Consider the following 19,858-nt stretch of genomic DNA (forward strand, 5'->3'; position numbering starts at 1 on the left):
ACATAATGGCTCATCCGATTTAAATGATTTTAGTGTCAAATGAAAGAAGATAAAAAAAAACATGACATTAGGAAGCCGTTTTTCGATTCTCAATTTTGCTTTTTTGCAACATCCGGTTGAATTTTTTCAAAGTTTGAAGGGTCATATCTCAATGATCTGGAACTTTGATGACCTTGACCTTCATAAGGTCAAAGGTCATTGACCTTAGCTATCAGTTAATACTTTGACATTTGACCTCCGACATGTACTTCTGATTTTATAGCTGTCCGAAAACAGCCAAATTCGCAACTTTGGACTGCTGTAGCACGTGACCTAATTAACCTAGAGGGTTAATTTTTTCGGATTCTTAATGTGCTTTTCATGCTCTTTCAAGTGATATATAACAATCGTTTTTTAAAGCAAAATTGAAATTCGTGAATTTTTCAAATTTGAGTTTTTTTTACAATATTTCTGTTTCTTTGAGCTTGGTGTGTATATATGTTATGACCTTATTTTATGTAGAACATTGAAACTTGGAACACAACAAGACAATTTGAATATAAATTAACCTATGACAAAAAAGTTGAGGTGGGCGTGGTTGAATTACCAATTATTTACATTTGGGAAAGGGGCATAACTCGCATAGGATACATTTGTTCAAAAAGGAACTTTGCACACAATTACCTCATAATTTTGGCCAGTTTGTGCTAATAGTTTGTGCTATTTTGACCTTTATTGACTCTTGTTGACCTATATCTTTTGACCTGTATGATGTAGAAGCTTTAAATTTGGAACACAACATAACATTCAGAATATCAATTAATCAAGAAATTGAGGTGGGCGTAGCACATCCGGGTTAAATTACTCATTATTGACAATTTTGGCAAGGGACATAACTCGCAACGTATACATTTGTTCAAAATGGAACTTTGCATACAATTACTTCATCCGTTGAGCCACGTTGTCTTAGAAGTTCGATTGTTTCAGGTTTATAGTTCAAAAAAAGGAACAGGTTTTGACCTTGACCTTTTTTGACCCTGAATTTTGTAGGATCAAAGGTCATTCACATTGGCTATCTATTTATACTTTTATATTTGCTGTCCTATCTCAACTTCCGGTTTTATAGCCGTATATCTATATGTCCACTTCTGTTATAACAATCTTCCAAAGAATTAAAAGACGTTCGATTGTTTCAGATTCATAATTCAAAAAGAGCAACAGGTTTTACAAATTCAATATTTTCAATTTTTGACCTTGACTTTTATTTACCTTCATAAGATCAAAGGTCATTGCTTCTGACTATCAGTTGATACTTTGACGTTTTAAGTCCGACTCCACTTTTGTTATATAGCTGTCCAATTATCTCATCCGTTTGGCCAGTTTGTGTTAAAAGCTCAGTTGTTTCAGCTTTATAGTTCAAAAAAAGGGAACGGGTTTTAGAATTTCCATATTTTCAATTATTAACATTGACATTTGATGGCCTTAACATTTGTTGTCTTAAAGGTCATTGACCTTGGTTATCTATTTATACTTTCATGTTTGATGTGCGACGTAAGCTTCCGTTTTTGTAGCCGTGTGCAAGTTTGATGAGTGATATCTCGTGACCTTGATCTTTGTTGATCTTCCCTTTTACGAGGTCAATGGTCATTGACTTTCGCTATTCGCTGATACTTTCATGTCTGATGTCTACTTCCGATTTCACAAAGACAGAAAATGTAACTTTAGCAAAACCGTGTTTACTCTTTTATACTCTTACATTATGCTTGTCTGTAAGCGAAAATACAGGCCATATTGTGAATATATTATATCCCATTTTCCAAAAAAAAAAAGAAAGAATTTTCATCATGCATAAAAATTGCGTAATTGGTGTGGGTTTTGTATAATTTATTAGAAAAGGTGTGATTGGTTTATTTCAATATAATTTATTCAAAAATTTTACAAATTGAGACAATTTAATTTTCCTACATTAATTAATATATTGATCAAATGATGAAGAGTAAACAGCCTTTTTTGTGCTATTATTGAGGTCAATGAAGACAAGCAACTTTTTGCAGTGTGAAATAGGATATTAAGACCTTGACACTTCGACAGTTAACGCCTTGGTTTATTGCCGATTATTATAAATCTAAAGAAATTTCCTCGATCTTCAAGAACCATGTAATGTCAGGTTAGCAAACATGTAACTCTTTAAATAATGTACATCCAATAAGTCTAGATGGTTTGCTAATCTGTTATTCAATAAGACAATAAATAAAATGATGACAGAAAAAAAGAACTAAGGAATATCATATATATTTTTAACGTTTATCATGCACGGCTCAAAGAAAGATGGACTAGATAGGTTGCCTAATCTTTGTGACTGACCTTGTCTACAGTGGCTATTGAATCTGATACTCATCACTTTTGGAAATACACATATAAATTAATCATAACTTAAATTAATTCGTTTAATCAAAAAATTGATAAACAAAATTGATACATAAACGATTAAATATCAAATATAAACCGACAAAACATGTGGGGGTTGCCATATGTTTTGTATGTAAAGACAGTTTGAGGCTTGTCGATTGAATATGCTTAATAGTTGTTACCTCCCTTGATAGAGGTTGAAAGCATCCTAACAAAAAAATTCAATGGAAACTCCCAGACTACAGACTCAGTTAGTTGGTTGGTTCTTTCTTACTTAATGTTGTATAAAAATAAGCTGTATTTCTGCTTTTACAACTACATCCTAAAAATAATCTACTTACAATGTATATTGAATATATTTGTACATAAATCAAAATGTATTATCTTAAATTTTTGAATATGGTCATGACTACAACAAAGTAGATGGTAGACAATTAAAATACACAATATTGTGTGTTCTGAAAAATATAGTTTAATAGTCTACCCAGAAATGTTCGCATAATTAATTGTTGTTGACATGAGGGATTTTTATGAGTACATTATTTTACAAAAACAACCATGATAGGTTATGAAAACAACAATTATATAACAGGTGTTTTTGTATGTAAGTAATACCATGACATGTATGAGACAATAAACCAAGGCACCAATTTGATGTATTTCACACTACAAGATGTCACTAGTTCATTAACTCAATAAACAGCAGAAAGGTAGGATAAAAACTCATAAAAACATATATTGATGATAGACAGAGTTGTTTTTTGAATCTATTATAGATTAGTATTTTTCAAGTGCAAATACTCTACATCATTACATATAGTAGTTTTGAACAACAATATTTAATTACAAAATTATTTTAAGTTATATTTTTACATACATTATTCCAAATCAAAACACAAAAATACACGCAGCTAAAGACAGTTTAACTTATATTCACCATTATTACCCTCAAAAGAAATTGTAAGTCAAATATGGTATTTAAATGAGAATTTTAACATAATTTATAAAAATAACATTATATTTCTAAATACTTAATTTCACAATTCAGAGTTCAAAACAAAATAAAAAAAACCATATTTAACTTAGCATTTCTGTTGAAAACCTATCATATGGTCCCTATGATCAAAATGTCTGTATATTTTTTGGTGAAGTATCAAAATAATTGAAATCGATTAACATAAAGGAATAGTTCCAGGTAATTTATCTCAAACAATATTGTGTAAATGTTATTTGTCCATTGTAAGTTGTTAAGTGTTTCTTCAGCAAAAAATTATCTTTTAAACAACCAAAAATTTGTCAAATATGAGTTAAACGACATAATTATCTGTATGTTTTTATACAAGTCGCTACCCTTATCAGTTTTTATAAATATATTTTTCCTCTAAAATATTCAACAATAGAAAAAAACACCACAAAACTAATGATCCACATTTGCATTAGGATATGTCTTAACTGATGTAACTGTTTCTATGTGATATGAAATGAAATATTAATCTTTCTTACACATTTTAAGTACCTGTGAACTATTCCTTTAGTATAATTATACAAACACTTTGAATGAAAACTATTTATATGGGTTTTGTAAACTACATTCTGTATAAAATAACTGAATCAACTTAATCTTAATGTAACTACAGTAAGTTAGACCATTTACCTCTGTTTTGGGACCAATGAATAAATAACTTAACTCAAGTTGATTTGATAAATGTTTTCAGTTTTTCTCAATATGTAATATTTTTTCTTGAATGTTGACCATTTCAATTCTCAGACTGAAAAAAAAAATACTTGTTTAAAAATACAACACAAACTATTCATATTTTTACTTTTTTCTTTTCAAATAATTGCAAACCCTAACTTAACCAGTTCAGATGATTCTTCTTCAGACTCCTTCATTTGATAATGTTAAATGGATTTTGCAAAAAATATAACACAATAGAATAGTACCTTATTATTACTGATATTACAGTTGAAATCTTCTGGCAGTACATGTGAACTTGGTCATTTACTTTCTCATATTATTATAAGTTGTACCATTACTCAGATATGTGTTCTGGTGTTTTTCTTCAAAAACTATTTTCATTTCTACCCACCAAAACCCCATCTATACCAACCCCCACCCAACAGAGGTAAATGGTCTTCCCTACCCATCTTCTTTCCATAAAAAATAATCATATCTGAACTATTTCTGAAATAAATAAAAAATATTGTAAATTACAATAACTGAATGTTCACAGCTTCATGATAACTGTAATATGTAGGTACAATAGTAATTTTAACACGTTTTAAATTAATACTTGAAGTCAAATATACATGATCTAATATTGAATTTCCCTCTGTAGTACTCTCTGTCACACACTGTTTAAACCTGAATTCTTCAAAACAATCCTTAATAGAACTATGTTCTACTAATAGATTTTGATTGAAATCTCCCATAACAATATAATGATAACCAGACTCTTGTAACTCAGTCAACAATCGTTTCAATTGAGGCATGAACAATTCTAATCTATATCTTGGTGGTCTATAAATAACAATAACTGAAATATTTTTATCTAGAATATTACAAGCAACATGTTCTATATTTAACTGGCCTAATCTTATTACATTACAAGCTTTATTCTTACGATAATATATTCCTACACCACCATGATCTTTTTCTTTAAGATTTTTAAAATTAGCACTCTCATCGTAGCTATCTTGACGAGCTTGATTATAAAATATAAAATTATCCAATCGTACTTTAGCAGGGTTCCTTACATTTTTTAACCAGGTTTCTGTCAAACATATCATATCAGAATTTATAAATCTTTTGTCATTTTTTAAATCTTCTAAATGTGTAGTAAGTCCTTGAACATTAAATAAAATGATATTATAACTATTAGGTTTAGGTTGTTCTTCAGGTTGTAAAAATCGTGGCATTTCATTTAAAGCAGATTCAATCTTTTCATCACAAAATATAGCTTTCTCATTAAAATCTTGTATAGTCAATCCTTCTAATGTTTTAACTCGACTTAATGCAACATATGCTTGGCCTGTTTGAAAAATTCTATCTAATGATACAACACCTCTATCTAAACTCAAACCTTGTACTTTATGTATAGTTACTGCATAAGCTAATCGTAGTGGAAATTGACGACGAACGTCACCTTTATAATTAATATGTGTACTTTCATGTCTTTCTATAGGAATACTACCTGGTTCAACATTAGGTGGAAGACGATATGTCTGCTTACTCATACCAACTTTAGCATTGTTAAATTTAACATATATCTTTTTAGGTTTATCATTTTGATCATTTTCAATAAATGTCACACTACCAAAACTTCCATTAATCAAACCAGCTGAAACATCTAAATTAACAACTAACATTACATTTGATCCAATACCAACTGTTAAATTATCTACAAGTGGTGTATCAGTTGCTTTAACACAAGAATCCTTTAATATCATTCTTCCTGATCTAGCATCTTTACTATAGTCTAAAGCCTGAATAGAAATAGAATTGGGACATTTTTCAGTGATCATTCTTGTATTGTAATTATCTACTTGTTGATTAGTGGAGAAAATGTGTAAAGAATCATCTTCTACATTAGTCACTCTACTTTGTAACATTTCAATATCTGAAACCAACATTTCTTCACTTTTCTTTCTTTTTCTAATTCTATTTAAAAGTTGAGCAAAAGCTAAATCATCTTTCTGTCTCATGATTTCTGTCAACTCAATTAGTTTAAAATTTCCATTCCAAATATCTATTACACTATCATGACATAAACTACAAGCTTTAACTGGTTTTAATTGCCACATGTCACCAAAACAAATTACACAGATATTACCAAATAACTCATTACTACTAGTACCTTTAATTTGACATAATCTACCATGAATATAACACAGTAACTTGTGGTCTACCATAGAAATTTCATCTATAATCAGAATCTGTAAATTACGATATTTACACCTCAATGTATTGACAGTTTCTTGTCCTAATGGTTGATATGGTAATGTAAACTTAGTTCTTATTGACAAACTAGAATGTATAGTACTTGCACCAATTGCAAAAGCTGAAACACCTGTCGGCCCTGTTAATAAGACAGAACAATCATCTAAGTTCTCTGCAGTTTTTGCTAAAATTCTAGAAGCCTCATAATTTATGCATTTTATGACGTGACTTTTTCCCGTCCCGGCCGATCCGGTGATAAACAATCTTAACGGATCAGGATTATTACCATGTATTTTATCCAAACAATATTGTCGAACTTTATAAAATACTCTGGATTGAATGTCATTTAATGACCTTAATAATGGAATAGCATCACCTTTAGAGATTCCACTAATATTATTTTCAGATCTAATTCTATCACTGTTACCTTTATCAGAAATAATGTCTGGGATTTGTGGCTCTGAATTATCTTCTTGTTCAGTATCATTCTCATTTCGAAATCTTTCAGTTTCTATTCTTTCTATTTCAGTTTCAGGTGCTATACTAGCCCAGGCATCTTGAAAATCACCACATTTTTCTATAACTTCTGCAATCGAATCAATATCTATATCAGTTTCAAATAATCTACGATTCTGTTCAACAATTTCTTTTACAGACACAATTTGTTCAGAGATTTTTACATGTCCTGATTTATAAAACTCTTCATGTGTTTCGAATTGAGGCGGTTTTAACTGTGTGTCAACACGATATGTTAAAAACAATTGAAGACTACTGAGGTAATAATTTTCAGGATCTTTTGTCACAGAAAATCTGGCATAACGAACAATAGCAGGTGGAGATCTTGTACGTTTTATAATAAAACCTAAATCATTTTGTAATTCAAAAGCAGGATTTTTCTCTGAACTGATATTAGGATTTTCCGATTTAGACATTACTCTGTATTCTGAACAAAACATTGCAATACACATATTATCAAATGGTTCACCTTTAGGTCTAGCTAAATAACGATCAATTGTTGAAGTCATAAACAAATTATAATCTGACAATGTACCATCTTTTGCTCTACTTTGTAAAACTTTCAGTGGGAGAGTTACTCTAATATTATTCTTACCAGTAGGTATAAACTGAACTTTTCTAGAACATTGTTTTAAAGGTAAACCTAAAACTCTTACAGCACTTTCTGGACCAGAAACTTCTCTAGAATGTAAGTAAGTAGTTGAAATTTTGCGCATACAAGCTTTAGCATCCAAATTATTTTGTTTAGCTTCTTTAAATGTTTCACGTAATAACAAACCCATTTCTCTTTCAGCTTTAGTAATATATGAAACAATATAAATAATACATGCATAAGCATTAGTTACATATTGTATGTCTAAGTTTGCATTCCAGGCTCTCAACATATATGGATTATATTGATTGATCCAGCTTGCATTTACACCTCTTTTTAATACTATATATGTCTTTTTAGTTAGTTTCTCACAGGCTAGTTCAAACATTTCTTGACTAATAGACAATTGATCATATAAACTAGACAATGACTGATAGTTTTTGTCTTCAGACGACAATTCCTTCCAAATAGATTCTGGAATAGATCGAGCTTGATCTGTAGTTAAAGTATTTTTATTGTCAATATTTATCTCATTACTTTCAGTATTTTCATCTTGCTCAGTAGAACTCTCAGTTTCTAATGGTCGACAAATAAATGTTTTATCAGAAGGAGGTTTAGGAAAATTAAATCTACAAACTTTTTTATTCTTCCTACAAGATTTAGAATGTTTAGAACTGTGTTTCTGAACATTGGATACTATTTCATTTAATTCAGGGTCTGTTTTCTCATCTGGCAATTCACATGAAATATATTTATCAATAAATTCTACAACCTGTTCATCACTATCTACATCTAGTTTAGGAGCTTGATCTATATATATTATCATATGAACATGTGGTGAACCTCTTTGCTGGAATTCAATTCGATAGAAATAGTCAGAAATTTTTCCTATTGGCTCTGCATCTGATAACAATACATTTCTTAAAAACAGCTTAAATCTTTGATCAAAAAGTCTGGCAACTGATACCGGATTTGATCTCAATAACTCACCTTTCTGTAGCCAATTTAAATCACTTACTTTTACATTAGAACCTTGCTGTAACAATATTGTTTTTAAAAAGGATTCAAATCTTAGTTCACTACAACTATATGACACAAAAAAAGTAGGTGTACCTAGTTGTCTTAACATAGCAAAAAGATCTTTCTGAGTAGCTTGCCAGTAAGCTGGACTTCCACGACAGTTTTTCATAAAAGTATAACCAGTATCAGATTTGAGAATATTTTGTAGTGGTTCATCATGAGTTAACATATCAGCTGTTATCATATTACCTCCCATTCTACCTTGTCTTAAAGCAATAGATGTACCTGATATTATCTGTTGTAATTCATAAATATATTGACCATAAAATAAATAATCTGAGCATGATGCAAAACGATTGTCTACAGACATTAATCTAGTTTTTAAATATTTACCTAGTGTTATTCTAACATCTCTATTTTCAAAAAAAGTATTTTTACCTTTAGGAAACAAATAAGGAAAGGAACACGCTTCATTTGACTTATCCATTAAAAGTCTAACAGGTTGATTATTTTCACTTGGAGAAACAGAAAATATCTTATCAGAACTATTCAATACTTCAGCAGTGGCATCAACAGATTGTAAACATGTTCCACCTAATGATTCACAGGTATATCTACCTATATTATCATCTATTAATGGTAAATCATCGTCACTATCACTATTAGACTTATCATAAGATTCTACATTTACAGATATATCATCTTCTATTGTTTCATCTTGTTTATCTTGTTCTTCAACCCAATTCTCATTTAGTGTAACATCATGATAATAAACATTGTTATCTTTCAAGTAATTTAGTGCATTTTTTATGTGATTTTTTGTAACTGTTTGAAATTCATAATATCCTTTATTCGAAATTTTCTTTTTCAGTTTAATTCTTATCATTTCATCATCATTTTTACATCTTGGTAATACATTGCTCATTTCAGTCAAATTTGACGGCACAGAAACTATTTCACCTAATAATTTTTTATCATTTTGTGGACAGACTTTAACTAGTTTCAAGAATAGAATATTTTTACATACCAGGTGTTTCTCTAATTGATTTAAGCATTTCAATTCATTAGGTAATGGACCAGGATCCATGTCATTAACTACAGCCTCAGCTGGCATTTTTCCTTGCAGAATCTTTTTATTACATGTTAAACATATCCAAAGAGTTTTATAATTATCAGACAAACAACATTCTCCACTATTACAATCATCATTACAAATATGATAGTAAGTTTTAGTTATACATTTCTTTGCTAATCTTTCTACTAGTTTACTTTTCTTTTCATAAAGTTCTTCTTGACACTCTTTAACTTGATTTTTAAACAATAATCTATTACAAACAGAACACACATAAATAGGACCATCAGAACTGTCTATCTTAAATTTATTAATAACTCTATCAATACTACTCATTTCTTTTCTTTTAGCTATTCGTCTTTTATTTCTCAGTTTGTTTACTTTGACTCTATAATTAGTATTGTGGTGATATTTATTACTAGATTTCTGTTTTTGTTTATTTCTATACTGTAAATTAGTTCTATACATATTTCTATATTTAGTCAAAATCTTAATCCTCAATTCATTCATATACCTTTGCTTCAGTTTTAACTTTATTTCATCTATATATTTACATTTTAATTCCCATTTTAAGACTTTTTCATATTTAACCTTGAGCTTTGGTTTTAAGACTTTTTGATATTTGTTTTTTAGCTTTGGTTTCAAGATTTTTTGATATTTGACCTTCAGCTTTGGTTTTAACACATTTTGATATTTGTCTTCAAGTTTTGGTTTCAATACATTCTGATATTTATCTTCAAGTTTTGGTTTTAGTATTGTTTCATATTGAGTATGTAGTATAGACCTTAATTGATTTGTATATTTTCTTTTTAAATGAGCTTTAATATAACTAATCTGATATCGTTTTCTCCTCCTTTTATTCAAACTATTAATTTCTTTTTTGGTTCTAAATGCAAGTTTAAAATTTAATCCGACTTTTTGTCCAGAATTTAGTTCCTTCTTTACTAAATTATAGTTTTGAAAATAATTAGTTCGCTTTTTAATAGATCTCCATCTATTACCTCGTTTCTTTTTCAAATGTTTTCTTTTACCTGATAATTGTGTATCTACATTATCATCAATAACTATAGTAGGTTCACTTCTCTCAACATTATCAACCACTTCATAATGATTCTCATCTCTATGGTGAAGATAAATAGCTTCTGGTGTATAACTATTGTTAATCTGTAATACAGGATATTTCACCCATTTATTATTAGTAAATATATATATATCTGTTTGTAACAAATCACATGCTGCCAATATCTCAAATTCTGTACCCCATGTTCCTAGTAGTCTCATTCTAGAACGTTTAATATAGTCATCAATAGATTGATACTGTTCTCTTAATAAAGGTGTGAAAAAATCTGCATTTGATTTTATATGTTTAACGATAGCAAGTCTTACTTTTCTATGATTATTTTCACACAAAGAAAGAACAAATGATAAACTTCTAAACAAACAATTACCATCTCCTTTGATTGGAGTTATTTTAGTAGGTTTTGTCAGATTACAAATCTCAGCCACATCAACATTATGTAAATAATCAGCAGGTAAACTAATCAGTTCACATAACTCTCTTCTTTTCTCTGATCTAATTGGAATAAATATAAAATCATTTGTCTCTACATTAGTTATAACTACCTCTTCATTATCAATCAATTGACTGCTAGATCCTATTGTATAATCAACTTGCATCATTTCATTATTATCAACAGAACTATTTACTTCATTAATTGGATCATTACTTTCATTACCCATCATAATAACATTAATACCAGTTACTTCATACTGCTCTAACCGACTCAAATTCATTGATACACTTAAATTTAAACAATGTACATATAAATCATTAATATCATTATATTCTAATAGAATACTACTGCCATCCTCTGATAATAATCCCAAATTGTTTCTTGAATGCGAGTCAAACACGAAATAACTATCATCATGTTTCATAATAGCAAAGGTACTTCTATTAAACGTCACAAAACAGGATTCAAATGTGCTCAAACATATTTCAAGACTTTCGAAAAGACCTACACCAACATAATTGGCAGCATCTATAATTCCAACTTCTGAATCATTACTGATTTCCAAATGAAAGAATTTACCTTCTACTTCAACTGTTCTGATTAATTCACTTACCATAATATATTCATGTTGAATGTTAGGTAAAGACTGAAGAAACTGATAATACTGATTTCCTAAATCTAGGATTTTGTCCAAGGTAGAACTATTCCATAATCTTACATTCATAATTTTACAGTAAATAGTGCAAAGAAGGCTGTTACAAACACACTGTTTTCCTGCAAAGAATCCAAAACGTTCTATATTACCTTGATGAAAATTGCCAATTATGCACTTATCAAATAATCTCTTCCTATTTGTGGATATCTTTGGTTTACTATTCTGCTTTTTGTTATTACTATTATCACTATTTACCTTCTTTTTTACAAATTTTGTTCTATTCACATTTTTAACTTTAACGTTGAATGTACTTTCATGCGAGTCTAAATTTAAAGCATTGTCATCATCAATTAAATCTTTCATACATTTATCATCACTAACCTTACTTACTTTTTTTTCTTTTTTTTGGTTTATATTAGCTAAAAAAGCTACTTTGGATTTCTTTTGACGTCCCATATCGATTTACTATTATCAACTAAATTTCTCTGGATAATATAAATTGAAATATAGAATAGCAACTAGAGTACTGAAAAACTTGATCAAAAGCTTTTCAGCACTTAATAATAAAAGAATGTATTTAAATTAAATTTGCTAAATTATATTTTCCACGGTGTTTACACCTGATTTATATATATTAAAACAATCTTTGCTGCGTTGTTAATATTTGATTTATATTTGGTAATAACTGAAATATTTGATAGGCTTTAGTTCAGATAAGAGGTGCCAGCTCTTAAATATTTGATAATTACTTTTTAGACTTTAATTCAGATAAGAGGTGCCAGCTCTTAAATATTTGATAATAACTTTTTAGGCTTTAGTTCAGATAAGAGGTGCCAGCTCTTAAAAATTTGATAATTACTTTTTAGACTTTAGTTCAGATAAGAGGTGCCAGCTCTTAAATATTTGATAATAACTTTTTAGGCTTTAGTTCAGATAAGAGGTGCCAGCTCTTAAATATTTGATAATTACTTTTTAGACTTTAATTCAGATAAGAGGTGCCAGCTCTTAAATATTTGATAATAACTTTTTAGGCTTTAGTTCAGATAAGAGGTGCCAGCTCTTAAAAATTTGATAATTACTTTTTAGACTTTAGTTCAGATAAGAGGTGCCAGCTCTTAAATATTTGATAATAACTTTTTAGGCTTTAGTTCAGATAAGAGGTGCCAGCTCTTAAATATTTGATAATTACTTTTTAGACTTTAATTCAGATAAGAGGTGCCAGCTCTTAAATATTTGATAATAACTTTTTAGGCTTTAGTTCAGATAAGAGGTGCCAGCTCTTAAATATTTGATAATTACTTTTTAGGCTTTAGTTCAGATAAGAGGTGCCAGCTCTTAAATATTTGATAATTACTTTTTAGGCTTTAGTTCAGATAAGAGGTGCCAGCTCTTAAATATTTGATAATTACTTTTTAGGCTTTAGTTCAGATAAGAGGTGCCAGCTCTTAAATATTTGATAATAACTTTTTAGGCTTTAGTTCAGATAAGAGGTGCCAGCTCTTAAAAATTTGATAATTACTTTTTAGACTTTAGTTCAGATAAGAGGTGCCAGCTCTTAAATATTTGATAATTACTTTTTAGGCTTTAGTTCAGATAAGAGGTGCCAGCTCTTAAATATTTGATAATTACTTTTTAGGCTTTAGTTCAGATAAGAGGTGCCAGCTCTTAAATATTTGATAATAACTTTTTAGGCTTTAGTTCAGATAAGAGGTGCCAGCTCTTAAATATTTGATAATTATTTGTTTTTTATAGGCTTTAGCTCAGATAAGAGGTGCCCACTCTCTTAAATATCTGTAATCTTCAATCTTATGTTGATTCAAACCTGCAATAAAATAATGATAATAATAAAGACATGGCTTGCCAAATATACAAACTTTTATCTAAAACAGATAATATCTCTTCCATGTTAAAAACCTCATTTTGCTATGTCAAAAACAATATTTAAAAAAACCTTATAGAAGCGTTGTATGAGTCAAACTTGTTCAGGACCAATAATCCACACATTGCAGTTTATGTTTCAACAAAATCAGATAAAAACTGTCGTCTTAATCTTATTCATAACTCAATTAAAATCTAAAATTTACTTCACCAAATTGGAAATTTATACCAATGAAACAATTATGCCTTTTACAGAAAACAATTTTTACCACTAAATGACACAAAGCTTTAATGGGTATGAATTTCCAATTGAGTTCACATTTTTAAAAACGAAAAATTCCAGAATACAAACAAAATCAAACAGACTTAGTAACATGACCTTCAATAAAAAAAATTCAATGACGGTTTGGTAAAAATCAGTTCCAAACTAATCAAATTCTACCAAACTTAATTATGATACTTTCTTTCATGAAAAAAAAAAGGTGTAATGAAAATTCTATGGGTGCTTCCATCTAGACCCACTTCAGTAATCAATTTTAAACGAATGTAGTCCGTGTTATTTTTAGAAATCTTCCTTGTCCGTCCCTTTTGGAGTTTTACATGCCTATTTTAGAACAATTTTTGATCTAGATCTGCAATTTAATGTCAGAAATTACACTTTATTTCAGATTTTGAAAGATGACAGGTTTTCATGCAAAAGAATAATTCTAAAATTACTATACTAGTTTTGTGTGTTACTAACATATAATAGTCTACTTTAACTTTCAGTTGGCTAGCTCAAAATTTTCATGGTAATGATATGGGTTATAGCCATTTTAGTTTAAGAAGTTTAGAACCATTATGACTACAGTCAAGTAACCTAATTTCGTGGAAACCTATTATTCGTGGATTACCGAAAAGGATTAATAATTTGCATGAGCGACCTTGCGCGACCTCCGCATTAGTTTGTTTTGATAAACATGGGTTTTCTGTACAATATCAGCTAGTAGAATGAATCCAGTAGTTTCAAGCAAGGTAAAACGTATTAATGTATACTTTGAAAAATACAAAATGGCGGTCACCATTTATTATGGGCCGAATTTCCTTATAATCCCAAGCAGTAATCGTAATTCCAAGTGTCGTCTGCTACAATATGGTCCAACGAATGAAGTCGCATGATCAACTGGCAGATTTCGTATCAGCAGAAAATTTCTATATAACACAAAGTGGACCATATTCTTATGTTGTTTCAGTGACTTGTACTAGCAATAAATCACGCTACTTAACTTATTTTGTCAGTCACTATTTTTTTTTAAATTGTGGTTCTTTGAAGGAATTGTCACTAGTTATAATGAATTGATATTAAAGATAAATACTAAGAGAAGTTAATTATACCACTGGGTATCCATACAACGTGTTTTTCTAGACTTATTTAACCCCATGATGTAGGCTATTGAATTTGTATTAATCAACCTTTCATGCGACATATTGAAAAGTTTACAACGAGATATCTTGAAAATGTTATAGAAGGTTGAGTTTCGAGATTTAACATAAAAAGAGATAGCAAAATAATAAATTACTGGAGTACGTCCATTAAAATTCGACTTCTTCAATTTTCCAATACCAGTTATTTCCCTTTTTATCATTTCTCCGAAAAATATATTATTCTCACATACGCAATAACTTGACGTAACATTTGTCCTAATTCATATTATTTACACACTTACCTATTACAGCTCCACTAAATCACAATCCAAAAATCCCCCAAAACGTCAAAATATGCAAATCAACAAACTTAAACCACACTTTTATTTCTCGCTACTCCATAAATCAGTGCTCCATGTGCTCAATCCCGAACAACCAGAACTTTTTACCCAATCGCGCGTGCGTATTGTATATATTAAGTCCGTTCGTCTGAATACGTGCGTTCGACTTCTTTTCTTCCCATATGTTGCGGAGTTCTTTTTGAGCTAAATACAAAAACTGTGCTCAATAGCCTAGGACTAGATAAAATATTATATACGTCTGGTATCAAGATATCTGGCGTTTCTTGTACAATACAATTATTTATTGCACAAAACACTTTCACATTTCTTTAAGATTTATTACCATTTATAATTTATTATCAAATATAAACTATATTAACACTGGCGTTTTACGTCCTACTGTTCTGCACCTTACATGAATAAATACAAACGCTAGCCAACATAGCAATTTAATGAAAGAAATTGTGCATTTTCGATATTAAACTGTCGAATAATCTTTACAGTATGCTACACATCTGGTACACTTGGAAGCTTTTTCCATGTCTCCCCTTCGAACCCAACAATTCTAATTGTAGGTTGACTTAGAAATATTATGAAACAAATTATTTTAATTACCTATATACAAAAAATAAATATAAAATTGATATAAATTTCTCCCCTTTCATTCATTTTTTAACCGTCCGCTTTTGTGGATGCGATTAATTAGTCTGGACAATCGAGTGATTCCCGATTGACAATAAAAACCCACAGGCACCGCGATAAAAAATAATCCCCCTTATAGTATCTAAATTTAGATTATTATAAGAGGCGTATGATTTTTTTTACCATAAACTAGTGCGTGTGATTTCCCGCCACAAAACGTCAGAGAAATTTTGATATCATCCACTTACTCAAAATGGCACAGTCAAATCCAGCAACGCCAGTCAAAAAACATTCAGATGCTGAACTCGAGGACTTTGAAGGCTTCGTACACTCAGTTTCACCACCGAAAAAAAGTAAAAGAAACCACACGCCATACTTCAACATGGTACTTCAAACTGACAGGAATGATTTTCATAATGCTGTATTTTTTACATACAACGCAGAAAATGTAAGAAACCAATTGTTGAAGGCATCCGAAAAGAAAAAGCCCATCAAACTAAAAAAAGCCACCAAATCAATAAGTAAGTAATAAAAATATCTTACCACGGTAAACGTAATGAAAATTAAAGAGATCTGCAACAAATGAAACTCGTTTTTAAGTCCAAGATAACTAATTGTATGCCATACAATTAAAAAAAAATTAATTTCTTTTCCCAGATCTTGAAAAATAAGTAAAATATTACAACCGATTGCGAAGTACACTTCACTCGTTCCAAATTTTTGTTTCAGGCTTTTCAAATCCAAGTTCCTTTGATATAACTTGCAATGCCACTACAGGCATCTTACCTTTAGAAGAAATAAAGTTTGCTCATAAAAATCCACCTATTACACCAACAATGACCATTGAAAATGTTAAACTTGCATCTATACAAGAAATCGTAAGTTATAATTCTTATACTTTTCTAAAATCTTCTAGATTGTAAGCCTTATGCTGATACCCCTGTCTCACAGTCTGTCTTTCTATTGTATTCCGTTCGTATCCTGTCTTGAATCCTGCTTATCATTTTAAACTCTGATCACCATTTTCTTCTTCATGATTACTTTCAATGTCCCACCATTTTTATTAGTTTGTTAGTGCAAATCAAAATCTAAACGTATTTTGCCATCATCCCCTTCTATCCGCCTGTCAACATTCTCTTTTTATGCACGTTTTGATGAACACTTTTTGACAACATTTTTTGATGGACAATTTTTCAGTTATTGCCCTTAACTTGCAAATAAATATCAAAATTAGCTTATGAGCACAATACAACCCAAAATAAGTTTGTTCACATGTTATATCGTCTGGCAAACCACTTAAACTAGCTTTATCCAATTTTAATAAAAACTATGTCTAAAATCTACATCTAAAATGAAAAAAATTGAAATCAACCGTTTCAATGGACGAGTTTTATGAATTTCTCTTGACTTAACCAAAACGTCTTAAAATTACCAAGTTACCATCACACAGACCAAATTTTCATCAAACATAGCGTGCACATCTTGCATGCCAATATCTTGATCAATGCCAAAATACACACCATTCTGTATCAAAATTCACTCATTACCTCATAAACTTTGTATACAAATATAACAAAAAAATAATCAATTGAAAACTCGGAAATACACACTATTTTGATGACATCAAAAATTGTGTCAACATTACCCACTTAGCACAATAGAGGACACAGTTTAATCCGTTTACAATAATATCAACATTTTCCATTGTGATTGTCACTTACAATAAGCTTATGTCTTTAAAAACAAACAAAATTGAAACAGAGCTATCTTTGATTAAAAACTACTATAAATCTTTTGTAACAAATTTAATTTTTTTTATTTACAGGTGTCTGTTGATGCAAAAGTGTCAAAACTCTTCCCACCACAAGAAAAAACCTCAAAAGATGGAAAGCCCTTAACCTTGCATCAGTGCCATATATCTGATGCCACAGGATCTATTGAAGTCTCTTTGTGGGCACCCAGCCAGATATTTAAACTTGATCAATCCTATTCATTCCAAGATGTGTCTGTCAAAGAATTCAATGGCATTAAAAGCCTTACATACATGCAAACATCATCACATAAGATTATTGCTGATTTGAAAAATGTCTCCACAAATAAACCAGACAGTTCATCTTCACATGCTATAAAAGATGAAATATCATCAGTCAATTCAACGATTGTTTTCAAATGTTGCTCATGCTCCCATGAACTTGTTCCAACAACATCTAAATTTATAAAGTGCTCTGCATGTCATATGAAGCAAAAAACATCAAACTTACGAAAATCTACCAGCACCAAACTTAAACTTAGCAAATCCTTTGTAAAATACACACTTACTAATCAAGCTTTATCTGACTTTTTATTAATGAGTAATGTAGATATTACAAACATGGACAGTGATGACATCGAAGAATTCCTTCTGAACATTGATGAAGCATTAATGTTTACAATAATCAATAACAATGTTATTGAAAAAATAGAAAAACCAATTGCTAAACAACATGTTGAATAATTTAATGCACCCAAAATGCACATTTGAAATACTAAAATTATACACCAGATGAGTGTCTTTTTTTTATTTTTTTTATATATATTTATTACATTTTATTAGCCAACATGAAAGGTGGACCGAATATTGGCTTAACCCATGTCCGTCCCATCAATCTGACCGTCCACCCACATTTCCTTATAAACACTCTACAGGCCACAAAAACTTGCTGAAATTGTTCGTTATCACTCAAAAACAAACCCTTATTGAAAATAAAACAAATCAAAAAATATCTCATGTAAATTATTTCCCTTGTTCTTAAATTTTTTAACTCATTAACATTCTACATAATACAATTCTTGATTAATTTACACACCACACACGGTACTAAAAAAGTTTATTACGATCCAAAAATAAACCCTATTAATAAATTATTGACCTTGTTTTTTAAAACCATGTTCATTTTTTAGCTTATTAACACTACGGACACTACAAATCATTGTGAAATAAATGTATGACTTAACGTTGAATATTTCATTTTTGTGATAGTTCCTGTTACGCATAAGTTTCTTATTCAAACCTGCCAATGGGTGTATGTTACCTTGCCAAATAGGCTAGCTTTATTTAATTATGTACTTATGTTTGATCTGTTACAAATAAATGTATATTGTTTTACAATACATTTGTGTTTTGTTTTCAGTGGTGTATTTTTAAAAAAAGTCCACTACCATCAATGGCTATCTTGCCTATCTTCTAATACTTTCATTTGTGAGGTCTGTCTACTTCCGTTATAACAATCTTCCAAAGAATCAAACCTGCTCAACTTTAGACTGTTCTTGCACATGATGTAATTATCGTAGAAGGTTGATTTTTTCAGCGACTTTTGCATTTTCCTACATTTGCAAAGTCCCACTCTGTGCCACGTGTGGCTCTAGTTGTGGGACTTTGCTACGGCAAAGTCCCAGTTTGTTATCGAAATGTCAATTCTTTTTTTTTTTTTTTTTTTTCGATTTTTACACACCTTCCTGAGCTTAGACTACAATAGTTGCAGCAACCTTTCAACATTCACGAACCTTAGATATAGGCGACGATGTGCATAAATATATTTTGGATCTTTTTTGCAAAACCGGAAGTGCCACAGTTCAATATGTGCAAGAATAGATAATCGGCTCTAGAAGTCGTATTTTTGGGTCGATTTTCTTTGGGTTTGCATTTTTGGAATCTACTGTTAAAATCTGAAAGAATAGCAGTTTCAAAATTTCAAAATTCGAAAATTTGTCGCAGACATTTTTTTTGCCAAATTTTGCATTTTTTTCATTTTTTTTGCTTTTTGTCTGATTAATCTGAAAAAAATTGAGCAAAGACAGTTTAAGAAAGTAAACAAAACGGTACAGTCAAATTTTCAATTTCACTTCCGGTTAAACAG

General features: G+C 30.0%; 2 protein-coding genes across 2 annotated transcripts in view; one reads left to right on the forward strand and one right to left on the reverse strand.

Annotated features, from left to right (window-relative positions):
* LOTGIDRAFT_239553 (hypothetical protein) overlaps positions 1-10,809 on the reverse strand; it is a gene marked incomplete at its 5' end in the record, with an annotated part of 38,911 nt that extends 28,102 nt beyond the window's left edge. The window contains 3 exons of the mRNA XM_009057644.1: positions 4,479-4,573; positions 4,604-5,162; positions 9,813-10,809. Coding sequence (XP_009055892.1) covers positions 4,479-4,573; positions 4,604-5,162; positions 9,813-10,809 — 1,651 coding nt within the window. The remainder of the gene's footprint in view (positions 1-4,478; positions 4,574-4,603; positions 5,163-9,812) is intronic.
* A 5,406-nt stretch (positions 10,810-16,215) lies between these two features.
* Positions 16,216-18,456, forward strand: LOTGIDRAFT_175573 (hypothetical protein; the record flags this gene model as incomplete). Its single annotated transcript, XM_009057645.1, has 3 exons — positions 16,216-16,483; positions 16,692-16,840; positions 17,788-18,456. The coding sequence occupies 3 exons, from the start codon at positions 16,216-16,218 to the stop codon at positions 18,454-18,456; spliced, it is 1,086 nt and encodes a 361-aa protein (XP_009055893.1).
* Positions 18,457-19,858: the final 1,402 nt, after the last annotated feature.

The sequence above is a fragment of the Lottia gigantea genome, assembly GCF_000327385.1.
Source record: "Lottia gigantea unplaced genomic scaffold LOTGIsca_309, whole genome shotgun sequence".
In the NCBI taxonomy this organism is placed as follows: Eukaryota; Metazoa; Mollusca; class Gastropoda; family Lottiidae; genus Lottia; species Lottia gigantea.